The sequence below is a fragment of the Apteryx mantelli genome, chromosome 15 (genome assembly GCF_036417845.1).
Source record: "Apteryx mantelli isolate bAptMan1 chromosome 15, bAptMan1.hap1, whole genome shotgun sequence".
NCBI lineage: Eukaryota > Metazoa > Chordata > Aves > Apterygiformes > Apterygidae > Apteryx > Apteryx mantelli.
Window position 1 is genome coordinate 2019755 of NC_089992.1, and position 16111 is coordinate 2035865.

A 16111-nucleotide genomic window follows, 5' to 3' on the forward strand; every position below is an offset into this window, starting at 1 on the left:
AGAGAGGCCAAGAAATGAGCACTGAAGCCACCTGAGTGTGAAAAAGGCAGCGGGGTCTGTCCAGATCCCGGCCATCTGGAAGGACTAGCTAATCTCCCGAGAGCGCTTTGCTGTTTTTCAAGGCCTGGCCCCAACCCTGCCGCTATCCTCAGCCCAGGTTCACGGCAGCGCTTCAAAATCGGCCCCGAAACCTCCGCTCGGAGCCTTGCGGGTGGCCGGGGCGGCGCGGCGGGGCTCGGGGCCGGCGCTCTCCCAAGCCCTGGGGCTCCTGGCGTCTCTGCGGGAGCTGCTGCGCTGCAGATGCTGCTGCAAACCCCTCGCTGGGCACGGGCAGCTGTAGCGAAGCGCACCGACCGGCCTAATTAAGAGCTGAAGCCGGGGTGTTAACCCACCGCCCAGAGCCCTCCCTGGGACGGGAACCTGAAGGGGCTTTAAAAGTCCACGCGAGGCGCCCGTAGCCTGCCTCTCTGCCCTCCGTTAACGAGCACGGTAACGTTGCTTTCCAAAATCTGCAAGCTGGATTCGGTGCAAAACAAAGAGCGATCGACCTTGTGCCCAGCGCCCCTCTTTAAACTCGTTTTAGCGCCAGCTCGGGCTTCGTGTTCGGGCACGCTTGCAATTAAGCCGCCCCCGAGCTGCAATCGGGGCGGTGGGAGGGCGGCGCTGGCGGTGCCGCTGGTGCCCCGATCCATCGGGATCTCGTTGGAGAGGGGCGTCCGGGCAGGGGGACAGCCCGGGGCGGCCCGTGCGGAGTCCGGGACACCGCTGGCCCTTCCGTTGCACAAGGGCTGGAGGGTGTCGCTCTCGGTTTGCCTAGATTCGGAGACGTTTGCTGTTCAGACTTCCAGCTTTTTGAATAGCCAAACACCCCAATGTCGAACGCTCGTTTCCCCCCAGGACGGGATCTTGCTGGGGGCAGTGGGTGCCTACGACTGGAACGGAGCAGTCCTCAAGGAAACCAGCAGCGGGAAGGTCATTCCTCTCCGAGAGTCCTATCTCCAGGAGTTCCCAGAAGAGCTGAAAAATCACGGTGCTTATTTAGGTAAGGGAACCAAAATAGGCTCTGTTTCCAGGGCAGAATTCGTAATTTTACGCTTAATAATAGGAAACACAAAATATTTCACCACTGACTAATATTTGCCAGCGCTCCCAGCACATGCCGTACAGTGCCCGGCTGTCTGCGAGCTCCCGCCCGAGCGAGACCTGTGCTGCCCCTTGCTCGCTGATAAAGTGTAAGCGAGCACCTCTCCCGGGAGGCATCCAAAGCCCAACACAACGTGCAGCACAGAAGTGCTTAAAAGCAGAAACAATTCAGACGTGAGCTCTGGCCGGTCCAGGCCATCTACAGTACTTACTGGAATGGTTTAGAAAACACTGATGAAATTTCATGCCTAGGGAGGAAATACCTGCTGTGTTAATCCGTTCCATGTGCAGCTCTTGAAGCCCCGGAGCAATAACAGCAGCCTGGCTTGCACGGTGAAGCCTCTCTCCCGAGCCGCGCGGGCCGGGCTGCCGCGAGCTGTCCCCCGCGCGGGGACTCATCAGGGTCTCGGAGCTCTTCCCTCTGTGCCCGGGAACACCAGGAGCCCCAGGACGTGTGGTTTTCCCCCAAGAAAGAGTAGGGCTAAACTCTGGGGACAACAGCAGAGTATCGCCTCGGTTTGGCTGTTGGTGCCTGGAGCGGGGACCGCTACGGTTGTGCAAAAAATGCTCGTGACAATACATGGGAGTTTTGTTTCACCCCCATCTTTGCCATTGACTCAAATAAGAAAAACAGAAGTATTGCAAAAAGCCCTGTGCATCCTGCTGCAAAGCAGCCCAGTTGTCCCGGCTCCAGGACTGGGGTGTTTCTGAGGCCAATGCTCTGCTTGAGGGGGTCAACGCCAAGGGAAAGGGGTCCATTAACCCCTACGGTCCCGAAATACTCAAAACCCAACTGGATATGGCACTGAGCAGTCTGCTGCAGCTTCAGAGGTGGCCCTGCTTTGAGCATCTGATAATTTAAGTAGCTTTTAAAACTGACTGTGAATGTGCGAGAACCTGGAGTCGGCTGCAGGGTGACCATCGGCATGTTGTGCCCTCGTGGCCCCAGCGTTATACCCCTATTTAAGCTATTGCAGTCCATGGGGGCTGCCAAGCACCGCAAGCCTGACACGCGGTATGTAGTGCTGGTGATCCCTGTGCAGAAAATACCCCTTGGGGACAGGAAAAACGGCTCCCTGGGGGTCTTCAGCTTATGCAGGGGTGTTTGCACACGGACTTGTGAGCGATGTTCTGCGTGGTTTTATCGCGCCGCGAATTTTAACGTCAAACGTCAGCAAAACCTTCCTCCGGTGCCTGTGACGTTGTTCTGGACGTGGCTTTTGGCAGGCTCTTTCCGGAGCGATGCCGCAGGCACGTCTCCTGCGCGCGCACCACGTCGCGGTTTGTTTAGCTTCATACGAGCCGTGAAGCAAAACGGTCATCAGGCAACAAATCGGGCTCCGCTTCGATGAAAGCAGGGTTTTGCGCGTGGTTTGCCAGCTGTGCTGGCCCGTGCCAAAGCCCTCGTTGAGGAGCGGTAGGTGAGGACCGGAGCAGGCAGCTCAAAGCACAAGGTCGCAGCAGCTGGGTTGGCTTGGATGACTTTATCTTTTGAAGCAACCTCCGTTTATAGCTCGCCGATCTGGGAAGCGGCCAGAGTTGTGTTAGCGGCTTGCAATTAATGGAAAGCAGACGGCGGGGGAAGCGGTGCCGTCGCGGGGGAGGCTGGCAGCCGGCGGGAGCCGGCGTCCCGCTCGGACGGCGGGGCACGGCTCCCGGTGCCGGCGCGCTCACCGCTCGCCCGCCCGCCCCGCCGCAGGCTACACCGTCTCCTCCGTGATATCCGCCGAGCGCCAGCGGATCTACGTGGCGGGAGCGCCCAGGTTCAACCACACGGGGAAAGTCATCATTTTCACCATGCACAACAACCGAAACCTCACCATCCACCAGGCGCTGAAAGGCGAGCAGGTAAAGCGCGAGGGCTGCCGGGACGGAGCGAGCGTCCGCCGCGGCTCCTCCGCGCTCTTCCTCTCCCTAGCCGGCTTTTCCACCTGGCCTAGGTGGCTTCCGGAGGGTTGTAAGGAAGGAACGGGTGGCCGGGGTCTCGCGGCCGCTCCGGGCATCCATCCTCCCGCCGCGTCTCCCTCCTTGCAGATCGGCTCCTACTACGGGAGCGAGATCAGCCCGGTGGACGTGAACGGCGACGGCGTCACGGACGCGCTGCTGGTGGGAGCCCCCATGTACTTCAGCGAGGGCAGGGAGAGGGGCAAGGTCTACGTCTACGCCCTGAGAGAGGTGGGTGCCCCCCTGGCCGGGCTGCTGCCTGGACCCCAGCCTGGAACCCCTGCGCGTGTGGGGCTTCGGACCGCGTCCTCGTGGATGCAGCGGTGCCGCCGGCAGCTCCGTGTGCGGTGGGCACGTTTCCACCCGGGAGCGCCGGGTGTCCGCCTGGCACCGACGTGCCATGCGCTTTTTCCCAGAGTCTCTGGCTCGCCGGATGAAAGGCTCTGTGGGCGGGAGGAGTCGGGCTTTATTTATTTTGCAGGGCTCTTAAGGGATGTGCCTGTTTGTTTTGCCTTTTGGGGTTTTCTCTTTCCAGGCTTGCTGCTGATGCTTTCTTTTTTTTTTCTTTTTTTCTTCTTCTTCTTTTCTCTGTGGCCGGTTTCGCAGAACCGCTTTGTTTTCAGCGGGGCCCTCGACGATTTGCAGAGCTACCAGAACTCCCGGTTCGGCTCCTGCATCGCCGCGGTGCCTGATCTCAACCAGGACTCCTACAACGACGTCGTCATCGGGGCACCTTTGGAAGATGACCACCAAGGAGCAATATACATCTTCCACGGCTTTGAAGAGACCATCCTGAAGAAATACAAGCAGGTACAACTCCCTGGTGCTCTGCTTCTCCTCTTCCTGAATTATGGGCACCAACAAAGCCGAAGGATGTTTGGCCATGGATTTCCACAGGGCAGGAATTCACATCCAGCATTTAAGTGTTGCTTACTGTTGCCAGATACGTTTTCTTGTGATAGGCCCAAGACAAAACAAATGTTAGATGTGGAAAATAGGCTTGAAATTAGGGGGAATGCTTAGCACTTAGTGCAATGGATTGCTTGAAATGAAATATTAGAAACATTCATGAGAAATAGGAAATGTGCAAAGTAATTTCAGTAGAAATTTCTGGATGGCACATCTGAGGAGAAGCTGTTCTGATTTCCTGGAAAATTCTAACTGGTGCAATCACCTGAAAAGTGATATTTTTAGTAATTTAGTCATACAGTGGAGACTTGAATCGGCCAGTCTCAGTGGATGTGACTGCAAACCAGCCTGTCACAAGAGTGACGGACCTGCGCAGAAATGGGACAGGGAGGTGGCTCGGCAGGCCCCAAGCGCTGGGTGCTGGGCTGCGGGACGCTCGTCGGCCTCGGGAGCCTTCGCGCCCCTCAAAATCAAATGAGCCCTCCAAGCCCAGCATCCCCGTTCCCACACACACAACTCCTTCGCCTCCCGAAATGCCCAGCTGCACGCACACCTGCGTGCACACGCAAATGCCTTCCTCGGCTCGCTAGCGGGAGCACGGACGCAGAGGCTCGCTTTGCAGGCAGGCAGCGATGCTCCTACCGGAATTGAGGCTGGATTTTTTTCCCTTTTGCTTTTCAGAGGATAGCAGCTGTGGACCTCGGACCGGGCCTGATGTATTTTGGATGCAGCATCCATGGACAGCTGGATCTGAATGAAGACGGGCTCATAGACTTAGCAGTTGGCTCTCTTGGGAATGCCGTGCTGTTATGGTTAGCTATAGCTCATCTGGCACTGTCCCCTGCCCCGAGTTCACTGCCATACGTTGATGTTTTTTAAGATAAGTTTTGCCCTTAAAATCTGACCAGTCTTTCCACAATAAAAATCCCCTGTCCGATGGGGCCGTGGGATTTCAGATGCTGTCTTACAATGCAGTTGAGGCCTAGAAGGACATCAGAGTTTTTTTGCATCGAGTTTCATCGTTAGTTCCCCAGAAGTTTCAAACTAGCTAATTTATTTACTGTGATTTGCCCAGATTCCCTCTGTTCTTATTAAATAGACAATTTAATATTTCCAAATATTGGTTTACGTTTGGAAAGTCCCCTGAAGCTCTTAGGATGGATTCTAGCTGTGCCTCGCTGCCTCCAGCAGAGATGCGCTACGCAAACCCACCCCAGGGTCTGGCTTGAAAAGTGCTATGTACGCACCAAGGGCCAAATCCTGCTCAGTGTCAAGTGCATTTGCTGGCATAAGCTGGAGGCAAATGTGTGTGCAGCAGAGCGATCTTATTCTTCAATTACTATGCAGCCAAGCCAAGGCCGGATGAACATGCCATTATGGCCTTTGGTCATCCTCAGCACCTTTTGATGCCAAGAAAAGTGTCAAAAAAGCGATTCTGGAGACATGGGAGCCTTCTGGAGGCTGCTGTGGCCACGTGCAGGTGTCCCACTCAGGCAGGGGACGGTGCCGAGCTCAGGGTGGATGGGACTCCAGCAAGCGAGGCAGCAAGCTCCTCTGGCCCCAAGGCTTGCAAAGGCCTGACGCTGCTCTGCTGGCCACAGCAAGCTGTGGTCAACCTCACAACACGTCTCCTTATCCCTTGTTTGCCCCGCAGGTCCCGCAGCGTCGTCCAAATCAACGCCAGCATCCGCTTCGAGCCGTCCAAAATCAACATCTTCACCAAGGACTGCAAGCGCAATGGGAAGGATGCCACCTGCATGTCAGCCTTCGTCTGCTTCACCGCAGTCTTCCTCTCTGCCCACTTCCAGACGGCCAGCGTGGGTAAGTGGCACTGCTGCTCTTGTGGCACTGCTGCTTAAATGAGGAAAACTTCTTTCGCTTATTCTTTAGCTCTCCAGGCGTGAGGAAGAGCACAGCAGCCCTGCTTTTGCTGAGGGAAATGAGCTAAGAGCTCGGTGTATTTGGAGGAGCGCGCCTGTGCCGTCTGGCACGTCCTTTCTATACCCCAGCCCCGCTACTTTTGCCCCTTACCCTGGCTCATAACTCGCGTACCAGGGACTCCAGCACTATTATTAAGCAATGCTAAGAAACACCCCGAGGCTGTAACCTTATTAACGTCTGTCCCTGGAACCAAGCCCTCTCACGGGTCTGAGGGACTTGCAAGATGATGCTTCATATCTGTGTGAGTGTGAAAACGACTCCCATGATCACACAGCTTGGCCAGCCTGAGCGTTAAGCAGGAGACAGAAGACATGACCAGCGTGGCATCTTAGAGAGAGACGGTCTCGCACAAGTACGCGTGCTGAAGCTGTCGCCTGCCACCTCGCAGATCAGCAGGACCAGCAGCGGGGCCCCGTTGCTGGGTCCTTTACGCTCGGCGCAACGCTTGGTCACGCTGGACGCTCTTCTGAGACATCCTCTTTCAGGAAAGGTGTCACAAAATTGTGTCCCATTTCTTCTGCAGTCTCTGCATGAAATGACTCCAGCGCCCGCAAAAACACGGAGCTCATGAGCTTCGTCTCAGAAGGACATCTGTGGACCATATGCGCCCAAGCTTCACTAACATCTCAGAGAATCTTTATGCATTTATTGGCTAGCTCTGGTTTTAAAACGTTGCATATTGCTGTGACCCTGAGTCTACCCGGAGGATGCCCGTGACTCAGCTGGAGCGAGAGGAAATGAAAGCAGCATGCCCTCCCGAGACCCACACCAACAGGCAGCGGCAAACGCTGTTAGAGGCCCTTACATGGCAGATGAAACTTGGTCCCAGCCAAAGCCAAAGGAAAACTTCCCATTCCCTAGAGCAAGGATTTTGACTTGTACTACCGAGTACAACTCCTGTAATTACAGAGCTTACGGGGCAAGAAGCCGAGTGCTTGCCTGCCCCCCAGAAGAGCCAGCCGGTGGAGGGTGCATGCTGGGGACTGATGCGGACTTCTCACTTTCTGGTGTGTTTTGCATTGCATTGGTGTAGCGGGTGCAAATTCCCTCCTGCTTGGCACTGGGTTTGGGCATCTTCTGTTTCTCTTCAACAGCACTGCAGGAAATAAATGATTTCCCAGTAAAGCATTTAAGAGAGGACAGCGCACCAGGGTAGCAACACCTTCGCAACCAGTTCAGGCCATCAAGTGAATATATATATAAAGCAAATATTTACATATTCCGTACAGCTTTTTCTCAGTGCCTTGAAACCGCCCATCTTCAAAGCTCCTCATTCAGTCTGGAATGCGGATGCTTGAAACAAGAAGTCTGTTTGAAAAATCCCAACTTTTTCCTTTACGGTTTCTCTGCACCCTGCTTTGAACATGCACGTTGTGAATGGTGTCAGCTGTGCAGATGGACAGGAGCAATACAGCGTAGGCTTTTAAACCTTCCTTATTTGTTTTAAGAGGCTTTTGACTTAGCAATTGGAATTGGAGCGCACAAAGCGTGTTGTTGGGCCGGTCTTGTTATAGAGCAAGTGCCGCCGCGCAGAGAAACCCTCTGACCCGAGCTGCTCTCCTTCCAGCCATGAGGTACGATGCCACCATCGACGAGCGGAGGTACACGCCGCGAGCACACCTGGACGAGAACGCGGACAGGCACGCGCACAAGGCGCTCGCGTTGTTCGCTGGACAGGAGCACTGCGACAAGCTGAACTTCCACGTGTTGGTAGGTATAAACGAGGACGGGGCTGGCATCTTCTCTTCTGCCCTTCTTCTTGCAGCCGGTGGGCTTCTCCCCCCCTTGGCTGCAAGAGGGGCTTGAAGCTGCCCGAGTGGGGCCGCTCTTTGCAAGGAGAAACTGCGGCACGGTGCGACGCGCCGGGACACGGACGGAGGGGCTAAGTGGAAGCGCCTCAAAGGCCTCACGTGGCTAGAAATGAGGCCGAGCTTAATCTCCAAGCCCGGATTCATTATCGCTGGGTTTGATGTGGTTAGGGACCGACCCTGTCCAAGGGAGCTGCTGGCGCGCTGCAGCTGGTCAGTCGGAGATGTGACTTCATCGCAGTCCCAGCTTGCGTTTCGCTTTTTTTTTCCTCTAAGCCTTAGCCGTGCCAGCGCTGCCCGCAGGGACTGCGTGCGCTCGTGACTTGCATGAGGCTGCCCTCCCACTCCGAACTCGGTGCAAACTCCTCCTGATCTAAAACCAAATGCTTTTGTGTCAGTCCCCAGGCGCCCTCGTTCTCTGCACTCCTCCTACCACCAGGGTCCCTTTCCCCCGGCATCGGTAGCCAGTGAAACCCTCTGCGTCGCTAGCGAGGAACAGTTGATGCACAGACCTGGCCAAAATCGAGCATTCCCAGCGAATGATGAGAATTCTTCGGAGGCCAGAGAGGGCTGTGCTGCCAGACTGGCTCAGCCTCAAACCCCAGCCTGAACTGCCCTGAACTTCTGGGAAATTTGATTCTGAAGTTTGAGACTGAGCTTGTGATTTAGCCTAGGAAGCATCTCGCTTCGGAGCAGCTAGATGCACTGCGCACAGCTAGGCTGACACATGAAAATGGTTTACGCAGCTATGGGAAAGGTGCACCTTTGTCACTGGCCCAGTAAGTCCCAGGTAAGGATTGCCGGGACAGCTCCATCTGCCCGGGCAACGTGGCCTGGAGTTGCATCCCCCTCGGAGCATCCGCCTTTTCAGAGCCAGCATCTCCAGGACAAAGCGTTTCTTGCGCCGTCAGACACGCGCAGCTGGGCGTTGTACAGCACCCCTGAGTCCGCGTCGCCTCTGTCCCTGTGTAAAGATTAGCTGGAGAGATAAGATGATTACGTACCAGATGTACCAAACCGCACAGCTTTTATTTCATGACGCAGTCGAGCACACCTGTGATTCTGCCTTGCTTTGCTCTCTGACTCAGCTGCCCTTCGCACGCTGGAGTCCTGCCTTTTTTAACGACGTCTCTTATCTGCTGTAGGACACAGCTGACTATGTGAAGCCGGTGACGTTTTCCATAGACTACGACCTGGTGAGCCCTGAAGACGGTCCCATGCTGGATGACGGCTGGCCGACTTCACTCAAGGTCTCGGTACGTAGCAGTGCTTGGGCGACAGCAGCGGGCACAGGATGGTGCAGAATGGGTCACGGCGATAGTTTGTACTGACCTCCGCAGGCACCTTTTCCCTGGGGATCTCGCCGCCAAGGGAGGCTGGGAACTGCATAACTGCATAATCCCTCCCTTGGGAATTTCAGCTGGAGACACAGCCCCTTCCCTGCCCCACCATCGTGCTAAACAAGCGGGCTTGCTGACCGCCGCGTGTGCAACGCTTCCCTGGGGCAGGAGGTGACCCCTGGCCTTCCCCGAGAGCTGGCTTTAAGCAGAAGTTAAAGATGAGAGCTTAGTGGATGAAGGGTGGATGCGTTTCAAGCGTGATTAATGTGGAAGCTGGATAGTTTCAAATGATTCTAGAGGATATTGGTGTCTGTAGTTGGAATTAAAAAGGCAATTCGGTGGTAAATTTGGTTAGCAGATTTCTTTCTGAATGTAACACTTCCATCTTTATCTTGGGGCCTTAATTCCCAAACTCTCCCATGATGGTAACGTATTACGTGTGTGCTGTTTATTGTATAAGTCACATGGACTTAAGTTTGGAAGCTGCGGGGCTTTTTGGTATCCTCTGCAGCCTGAGGATCACTGCACGTGCCGGTTCTCTTGGGCATGTAACGCGGAGCGCAAAGCGTCGCTGAGCTCTTCTTGCCGTTCCCCTCAGGTGCCTTTCTGGAACGGGTGCAACGAGGATGAGCACTGCGTCCCTGACCTGGTCCTGGACGCCAGAAGCGACGTTCCAAGTGCCATGTGAGTCGGTCGCCTGGGGCAGAGCGTCCTCCTAGCCAGTGCCACAAACCGTCTCTGAAACCCAACCGCGTTGGGGCTACGGAGGGTTTGTCCCTATATGCTGGTTTCCCTTTTCACCTTTGCTTTTGCACTGGCCTTAATTGCATCTCCTCCATGCCCAGCAAGTACACGTGTGTGAGCTGGCGATGAAATCCATCATAACAAAGAGCAAAGTCTGGCCCAATGAATCACAAAAATCTTCTTTATCTTCTGTGCAGAACTTGCATTTATTTCTTAAGGGCTTGTCACAATATCGTGAGCTTTTGTTCCCCCTAGCTGCGACGCTTCGCTCTCTGCAGAGATGCTTTCACTTTTGTCCCTGTTAGTTTGGGCTCCCAGCGCACATCTCGCCCCATCCCCGAGGGTCACCACGTGCCGAGCACAGACTGGCTGAACTTCTCCGCTCTTCAGCATTAGCGCGGAGAGGCTGGGACACTCGCCGGATCTGTCCGGACTCCAGAGAGAAAAGCGGCAGGGTACAAAACGGCATCACAGCTGGGTAGGGAGTCGGAGCCTGCCGTAAACGTGCGAGGCTGCTCACCCACCACGAGTGATCATCTGGGGCTTTAGTAATTGCGGAGTTTTTCAGTCTACGTATTCAGTGCCTTCTGCATGTTGGGTTTTTCCTTTGTTTTGGGGGGTTTTTTTTGTTTTGTTTTTGTTTTGCTTTACTCTCTCTCTGCTCCTAGCAAAGACTAACAACTTGCCATCCTCCCTGCCAAGTTCCCTGCCTGCTTGGCACAGATGGGTGGTTTCTCAGGGAATCCACAAAACAACTAATATTGGATGCCATGGTGATGAGCCCCAGGGAGACAAATCAGCAAATAACAGGGGGAATAAATGCAAGGCTGGCGTTACCCGCTTGGCAATTACAGCCTTAACTCATGCAGCAGAAGTAATTGTACGCTACGTCTGATCGCTCAAAGTGCTTCCCGGTAAAGGTTATCCAGGAGGAACGTCAGAGCCCGACGCTCTGGCTCCCACTGATGGCAGCGGGCTCTGCACCCACGGCCAGCGCTGCCACCTGAAGCTTGCTCGTTTTCCGTAATACAGCACTTATTGCTCCGTGTCTCTTGTAAAGCTCTCGGTCCTGGGGCGAGACCCGGAGCACAGCCCGGACTGCGTGGCGCATCCTTTGGCTTTGGGGACCCGCGTGCGTCCAGCGCTCCTGGCTGAGCTGTGGGCTCAGTGTTTGACGGGAGCTGTAGGTGGAGGATTATTTATATATCTTAGTGGCTAGAGCCCTACGGATAAATGATGGGCAGCCGCTGTGGTCTACCGGTGTGGCAGGCCTCTAATCCAGTTTCTCCCAAAGCTCGTGGAGCTTTCCTGCCGGCATTAGTGGACTTTGGATCACACCCTACAAGAGAAACCAATATAGAGGTTATTTTGCTGAGAAAATCACTTTTTGAAGTTACTTGTCAGAGCAGACCTAGTTCTTTAAAGTGGTGTCCTGGCTGCTTCACCGTTAAAGGTAGAAGACAGCCCTGATGTGCAGCACTTTACATTTTCCTTTCCTTTTCTTTTTCATATAGAAAATCAAGGCACAAACATCTATCAAGTCTGCAGAAATGTGCTTTGTCTGCTGCCATTGCAGAGTCTGTGTTGGCCCCAGGTGTAGCTATTGGTAAACTTAACTGGACAGAGACCTCTGCCAGACTGAACCTACCTGTCATCTTTACTCTGTTAATGGTGTCAGATCCACTTTTCCTTAAATCTCAGCTGTATCAAGAGATAATAGCTGGGTCCAAGGCAGCTGGGCAGCGTTATCCAAGAATCGCAGGCAAAATAGCGTTCCTCTCCCGTCTGCGTGAGAAACACGATTCCTCTTTTCACGGTAGCACGGCCTACGACGGACACATGAGCAGAGAATTAATTGCACTGTCTTTCACGGCAACAAATGTGTATTTCTTTATCTCCTTGCCTTGGTGATAAGGAGAGCTGCTGAATTTGTGGCGACCCTACCGCAAGCTGTAGGGGACTTACAAAATGAGGACGCTCTGCCGGAGAGCGTACAAACAGGGCTGCGGAGCGTTGTTTGCCAGCAGCCAGCTCGGCCGCAGCGCGATAAAAATCCCCCCAAGCCTTAGGGTCACGGCTTAGAGGAAGCCTCCCTCGGGCACAGGTGGGTCTGGGCAAGGTTTTGCAAGCAGCGCTCACCCGTACCGCTCTCCTCCTGCCCCAGGGAGTATTGCAGAAGGGCTCTGAGGAAGTCGCCGTCGGACTGCTCAGCCTACACGCTCTCCTTCGACACCTCCATCTTCATCATCGAGAGCACCAGGAGGAGGGTGGCCGTCGAGGCCACGCTGGAGAACAGGGGGGAGAACGCCTACAGCACCGTCCTCAACATCTCGTTCTCGAGAAACCTCCAGTTCGCGAGCTTGATTCAGAAGGTAAAGACGTATTTCAAGAGACCGCGATTACGGGAAGGGGGTGGGGGGGAATCGTGGCAAGGTGGGGGCCACGGCGGGGCGGCGAGGGGTCCCTCGGCAGCCCGGGGAAGGGGTCGAGCCGGTCCCCGAGGGGCTCGAGGAGGCATCCTCGTGCTGCACTGCTAGGGAGCAGGAAGAAACCTTCGTCTTATTTAGCCCACGTCTGCTAAGGGAGATCCGTTGCTTTCCACCAAAGCTCCTAACCCTGGCTAGGTGAGAAAGCAGAGTCCTAAACCAGAGCCCAATAATTTCCTTATGCCTCATAAATTAGGTGTATTTAGGGGGTTAGTTTCTAAGCATTTGTGGAGTCTTCAGCTTGGAGAAACAAAAACATTCTAAAAGCTTGAAATAAGGTCAAATGCAGATGAAATTATTTCCCGTTTTATTTCCTCGCTCTCAAACGCGGATGAAATTCTCCCGTTCTGTTTTCTTCTGAGGCTTAAAAATACTTGCTGCACGTCGCCAAGTTCCCGTCAGGGATGAATTCTTGCAGCTGAGTTATAACTCTTGAAAATATGAGCTGATAACGGGAACACGACCAAGCGCTGAGCACCGAGCCAGCCCCCGCCGCCTCTCCGGGCGCCCTCCCACCTCGCCTCGGCCACCCCGACCCCTTCCAGCCTCCCCTCCCATCCCGCAGGGGATCCGCAAGGATGTCCTCGTGGGGCCAAGGTTTTCTGGGACCAGCTCCGGTACCCCCTGGGGCTCCAGAGATGGGGCCAGCCTAGATGTGGCCAGAAATTCTCCAATGAGACAGTTTTATGCGCAGGGGCAGCCCCGTTTCAAGGCTTTCTTCTGGCTTCCCGTGGGAGCTGCCGTGCATCAGTCCTGTGCTTTCCCTTCCCGCAAACACGAGTGTCCTCCGGGAGAAGATGCTCTTTGCTTGCACCGTTATCTCCCTTTTGCTCCACCTCGCTCCGCAGCACGTTGCTCGTTGCTGGCGGCAGGTACCACGCTCGCGGGAAGAGCCGCCCTTTCCCAAATCCTCGCAAATATTTCACTCCTGCCACTGCTTGTCTCGGGGCAGCTCCTCCCTTTCATTAGGGAGGTTTTTTCTCCTCCGGAAGCTGCTCCTCTGCCTTTATCACTGGCTCCCAAACAGCCGGGCATCCCTAGTCTCCCACCTCCGCGGTGCCCCGGGAGCCGGGAGCTGGTCCCTGCTCGGATGAGAAGCCGGAGCTGGGAGGCTGCCGGTGCCCCGTTTTGGCTGGGAGGGGGCCCGTTTCGCAGGGCCGGGGGCACCGTGCGCCCGGCGGCGCTCCCGGGCCGGGAAGCTGCCCGTCGTGCTGCCGGTGAACGCGCTGATCCGGCTGAGCCTCCCTCCATCCGCCGAGTGACTCCGTAACCGGCCGCGGATCGCGTATCCCGCGTTTGTTATTCCAAACGCTCTGCCAGCAGAAAATTGTGGGACGTGGTGCCCGCAGAGGAAGAAAAATGCAGGGGGCTGCTTCGCCTTTCCTGGTAGATTCCTCCAGATTAACCGAGGAAAACTCTCACGCCGGGTGACAGAAAGCGCAATGCGGCGGCGTTTGCACAAAATATTTTTAGCTAGCTATAAAAACGTCGCTCTGCCGATGCGTTCTTGGCTGCCGCCACTTCTAAATAAGCAAATCGGCTACCGGAGGGGATGGAAGTTTGTGCCGGAGGCCATGTGGAGACCCGAATAAGAAGCAGTCCGGCCCCGGGAAGCAAACGCTCCCGGAGGATGGCGAGGGGGAGAGCTGCGTGCCGCTGCTGACCGCTGGCGGCTTCGTGCCCGGCCGGCGCCGTGTCGGTCCGGTTGCTCTCCGGGACATGTCCGGCGGCAGCGGCCAGCAGCACCGTCGCGAACCAAGACCCTTGCAGGAGCCGCTCCAACACGGAGCCGAAAAGAGGCCCGAAGTGTTCGTGGTCTCCCCGCGAGCCCAAGCTCTTTTTTTTTGCGCTTTGCAGTGGGCTAAGAGCTTCCCCAGCTCAGCTGAGGAGCTGGAGCTCGTCCAGGCAGCAGGAATGCAACTGTCAGGACTAGTAAATTAAATATTGCTCCTTAGCTGATGACCGTACAGAATAATATATCGTGTTGTTTCTTGATGCTTCCCTGTGACTCCTGATCATAGAAAAACGTTCTTCGTTACGATTACTGTGCCAAGAACCATCAGTTTTATTGGGTCTTTTTCATTCATTGCTCTAGTTAAATTTCTAAACAGGATTTAAATCAGAATGCTTCAAGTAGCTTGTTAGAAATGGGAATGGCCCTGGAAATGAAGCGGCGCGGGAAAGACTTTTAGCCTGCAGCAAACAGGGTTTTTTCCTCTCTCCACCCCCAAGCTGAAACCTTTTCCAGGCCGTCTGCCGAGCCGCGAGAGGGGCGTTTGCCGGTGTCCGTAACGAGCCCGGCCGTGGGACTCGTGGGAGGTGGGAGGTGTCGCTCCCCGGGTCACGGACGCGTTGCATCCCGTTTTAGGACGACACGGACGTCAACATCGAATGCGTGACTGAGGAGAAGCATCCCAACAAGAGAACGTGCAACGTGAGCTACCCGTTCTTCCGAGCCAAGGCCAAGGTAGAGCCGTTGCCTCCCGCTTTGCAAGCGGTGGCGTGCACGGGGGGGGAAAGGGCTTTCTGCCCCACGTGGGGACGGGACCCCCCTGCCGAGGCGGAGCAGGGTCCCTGCTGTTCCCGTGCTCTGCTCCCTGCACCCACCACCCCCTCGGGACCGGGCTTTGCAAGGGCAGGCGGGAGGCTTGAGCAGGATTTTTAAACATACTTGATTTCTTCCTTTTTCCTCAATTTTGCTGGTGTTTGAAAGGCGCGTTAGGGGGCCTTGGATGGCTGAGATGTTGCCTAAAAGCTGCCTTGAATTCCAGGAGATCTTCAGGCCACAAAATCAAAACCAGCTCCTCTGAGTCAAAGAATTTGACTCTAATCCTTTGGAGCAGTTTAACGTTGGCTTTGAACCGCTGCTGGTAATTTACCACCAGACTTCCCTTGCTTGCAAAATGAGTCACCTTCCCCCGGTAGGTAGGGCACCTTCCTAGTTCTCGTGCTCCGAACAGCCGGGGTCTATCCGGACCCTCCCGTAAGTCTGCCCGAGCCCCCTCGGGGTGGTGGCATCCTCCAGACCACAGTCCGCCTTACAGCATTTCGCAGTGCTTGGCATAAAGCCACGTTCACTTAGTACCATTTTTTTTTTTTTAAAAGCCATAAAACCATTTTAGTTCCGTAGCACTGAATACTTTGCAAACATCACATGCAGCGTTAAGGTGATGAAAAGCAAGCTAATGTCACATGGGGCCAAGCCAGGACCTTGTCGCTAGGACTGCTCTTGTGCGAAACAGGCTCACCGCGTGAAAGACCCAGCAAATCTGAGCCTCCCTCTTGCAGGGAACACGGGATAATCCGTAGAGTGATGGCAGATGCAACTTTATGATCTTCAGGATCCGGATTTTCCACCTTTACTTTTTACAGTGCATTTTCCTAACGTGACTTGGTAAACACAAACATCTGACATCTCCCTTACCAAATACCCCCTGCCTGTCCCACATGCTCACGGGAAAGTGGTGCGATACAAGCAGAATATAAGCAGGTCATGATAAAAAAAAATCTTTCCTAGGCACAAATCAGTACGTTAGTTTGAAGCCTTTGCTTGTCAGAAGCTTGAAAATGATGGATGTGCTTCAGGCACCTCTCTAGAGTTTAAATAAAGAGGTCTCGGATGCTTGTGGCCGTAGATGAAAACGGAGCTGCCTGATTCCCCATGACCTACAAGGGCTGAGAATGCATCTGCGTGGCATCAGGTAGTCCAGGTCCTGCCAAAACAAAGACAAGCTGGAAATGGAAATTTGGCCCGAGAGCAGCAGGAGCTTTAATATTATAATCAGCTGTGCAGTCC

At 54.8% G+C, this 16111-nt stretch overlaps 1 protein-coding gene across 2 annotated transcripts in view; it reads left to right on the forward strand.

Annotated features, from left to right (window-relative positions):
• Window positions 1-16111, forward strand: part of ITGA11 (integrin subunit alpha 11) — a 40955-nt gene that overhangs the window by 10155 nt on the left and 14689 nt on the right. For both annotated transcript variants that reach the window (XM_067305439.1, XM_067305438.1), the window contains exons 9-19: window positions 898-1042; window positions 2843-2991; window positions 3178-3318; window positions 3694-3897; window positions 4678-4808; window positions 5651-5817; window positions 7505-7647; window positions 8891-9001; window positions 9684-9769; window positions 11994-12201; window positions 14684-14782. In XM_067305439.1, the coding sequence (XP_067161540.1) occupies window positions 898-1042; window positions 2843-2991; window positions 3178-3318; window positions 3694-3897; window positions 4678-4808; window positions 5651-5817; window positions 7505-7647; window positions 8891-9001; window positions 9684-9769; window positions 11994-12201; window positions 14684-14782 (1584 nt within the window). The remainder of the gene's footprint in view (window positions 1-897; window positions 1043-2842; window positions 2992-3177; window positions 3319-3693; window positions 3898-4677; window positions 4809-5650; window positions 5818-7504; window positions 7648-8890; window positions 9002-9683; window positions 9770-11993; window positions 12202-14683; window positions 14783-16111) is intronic.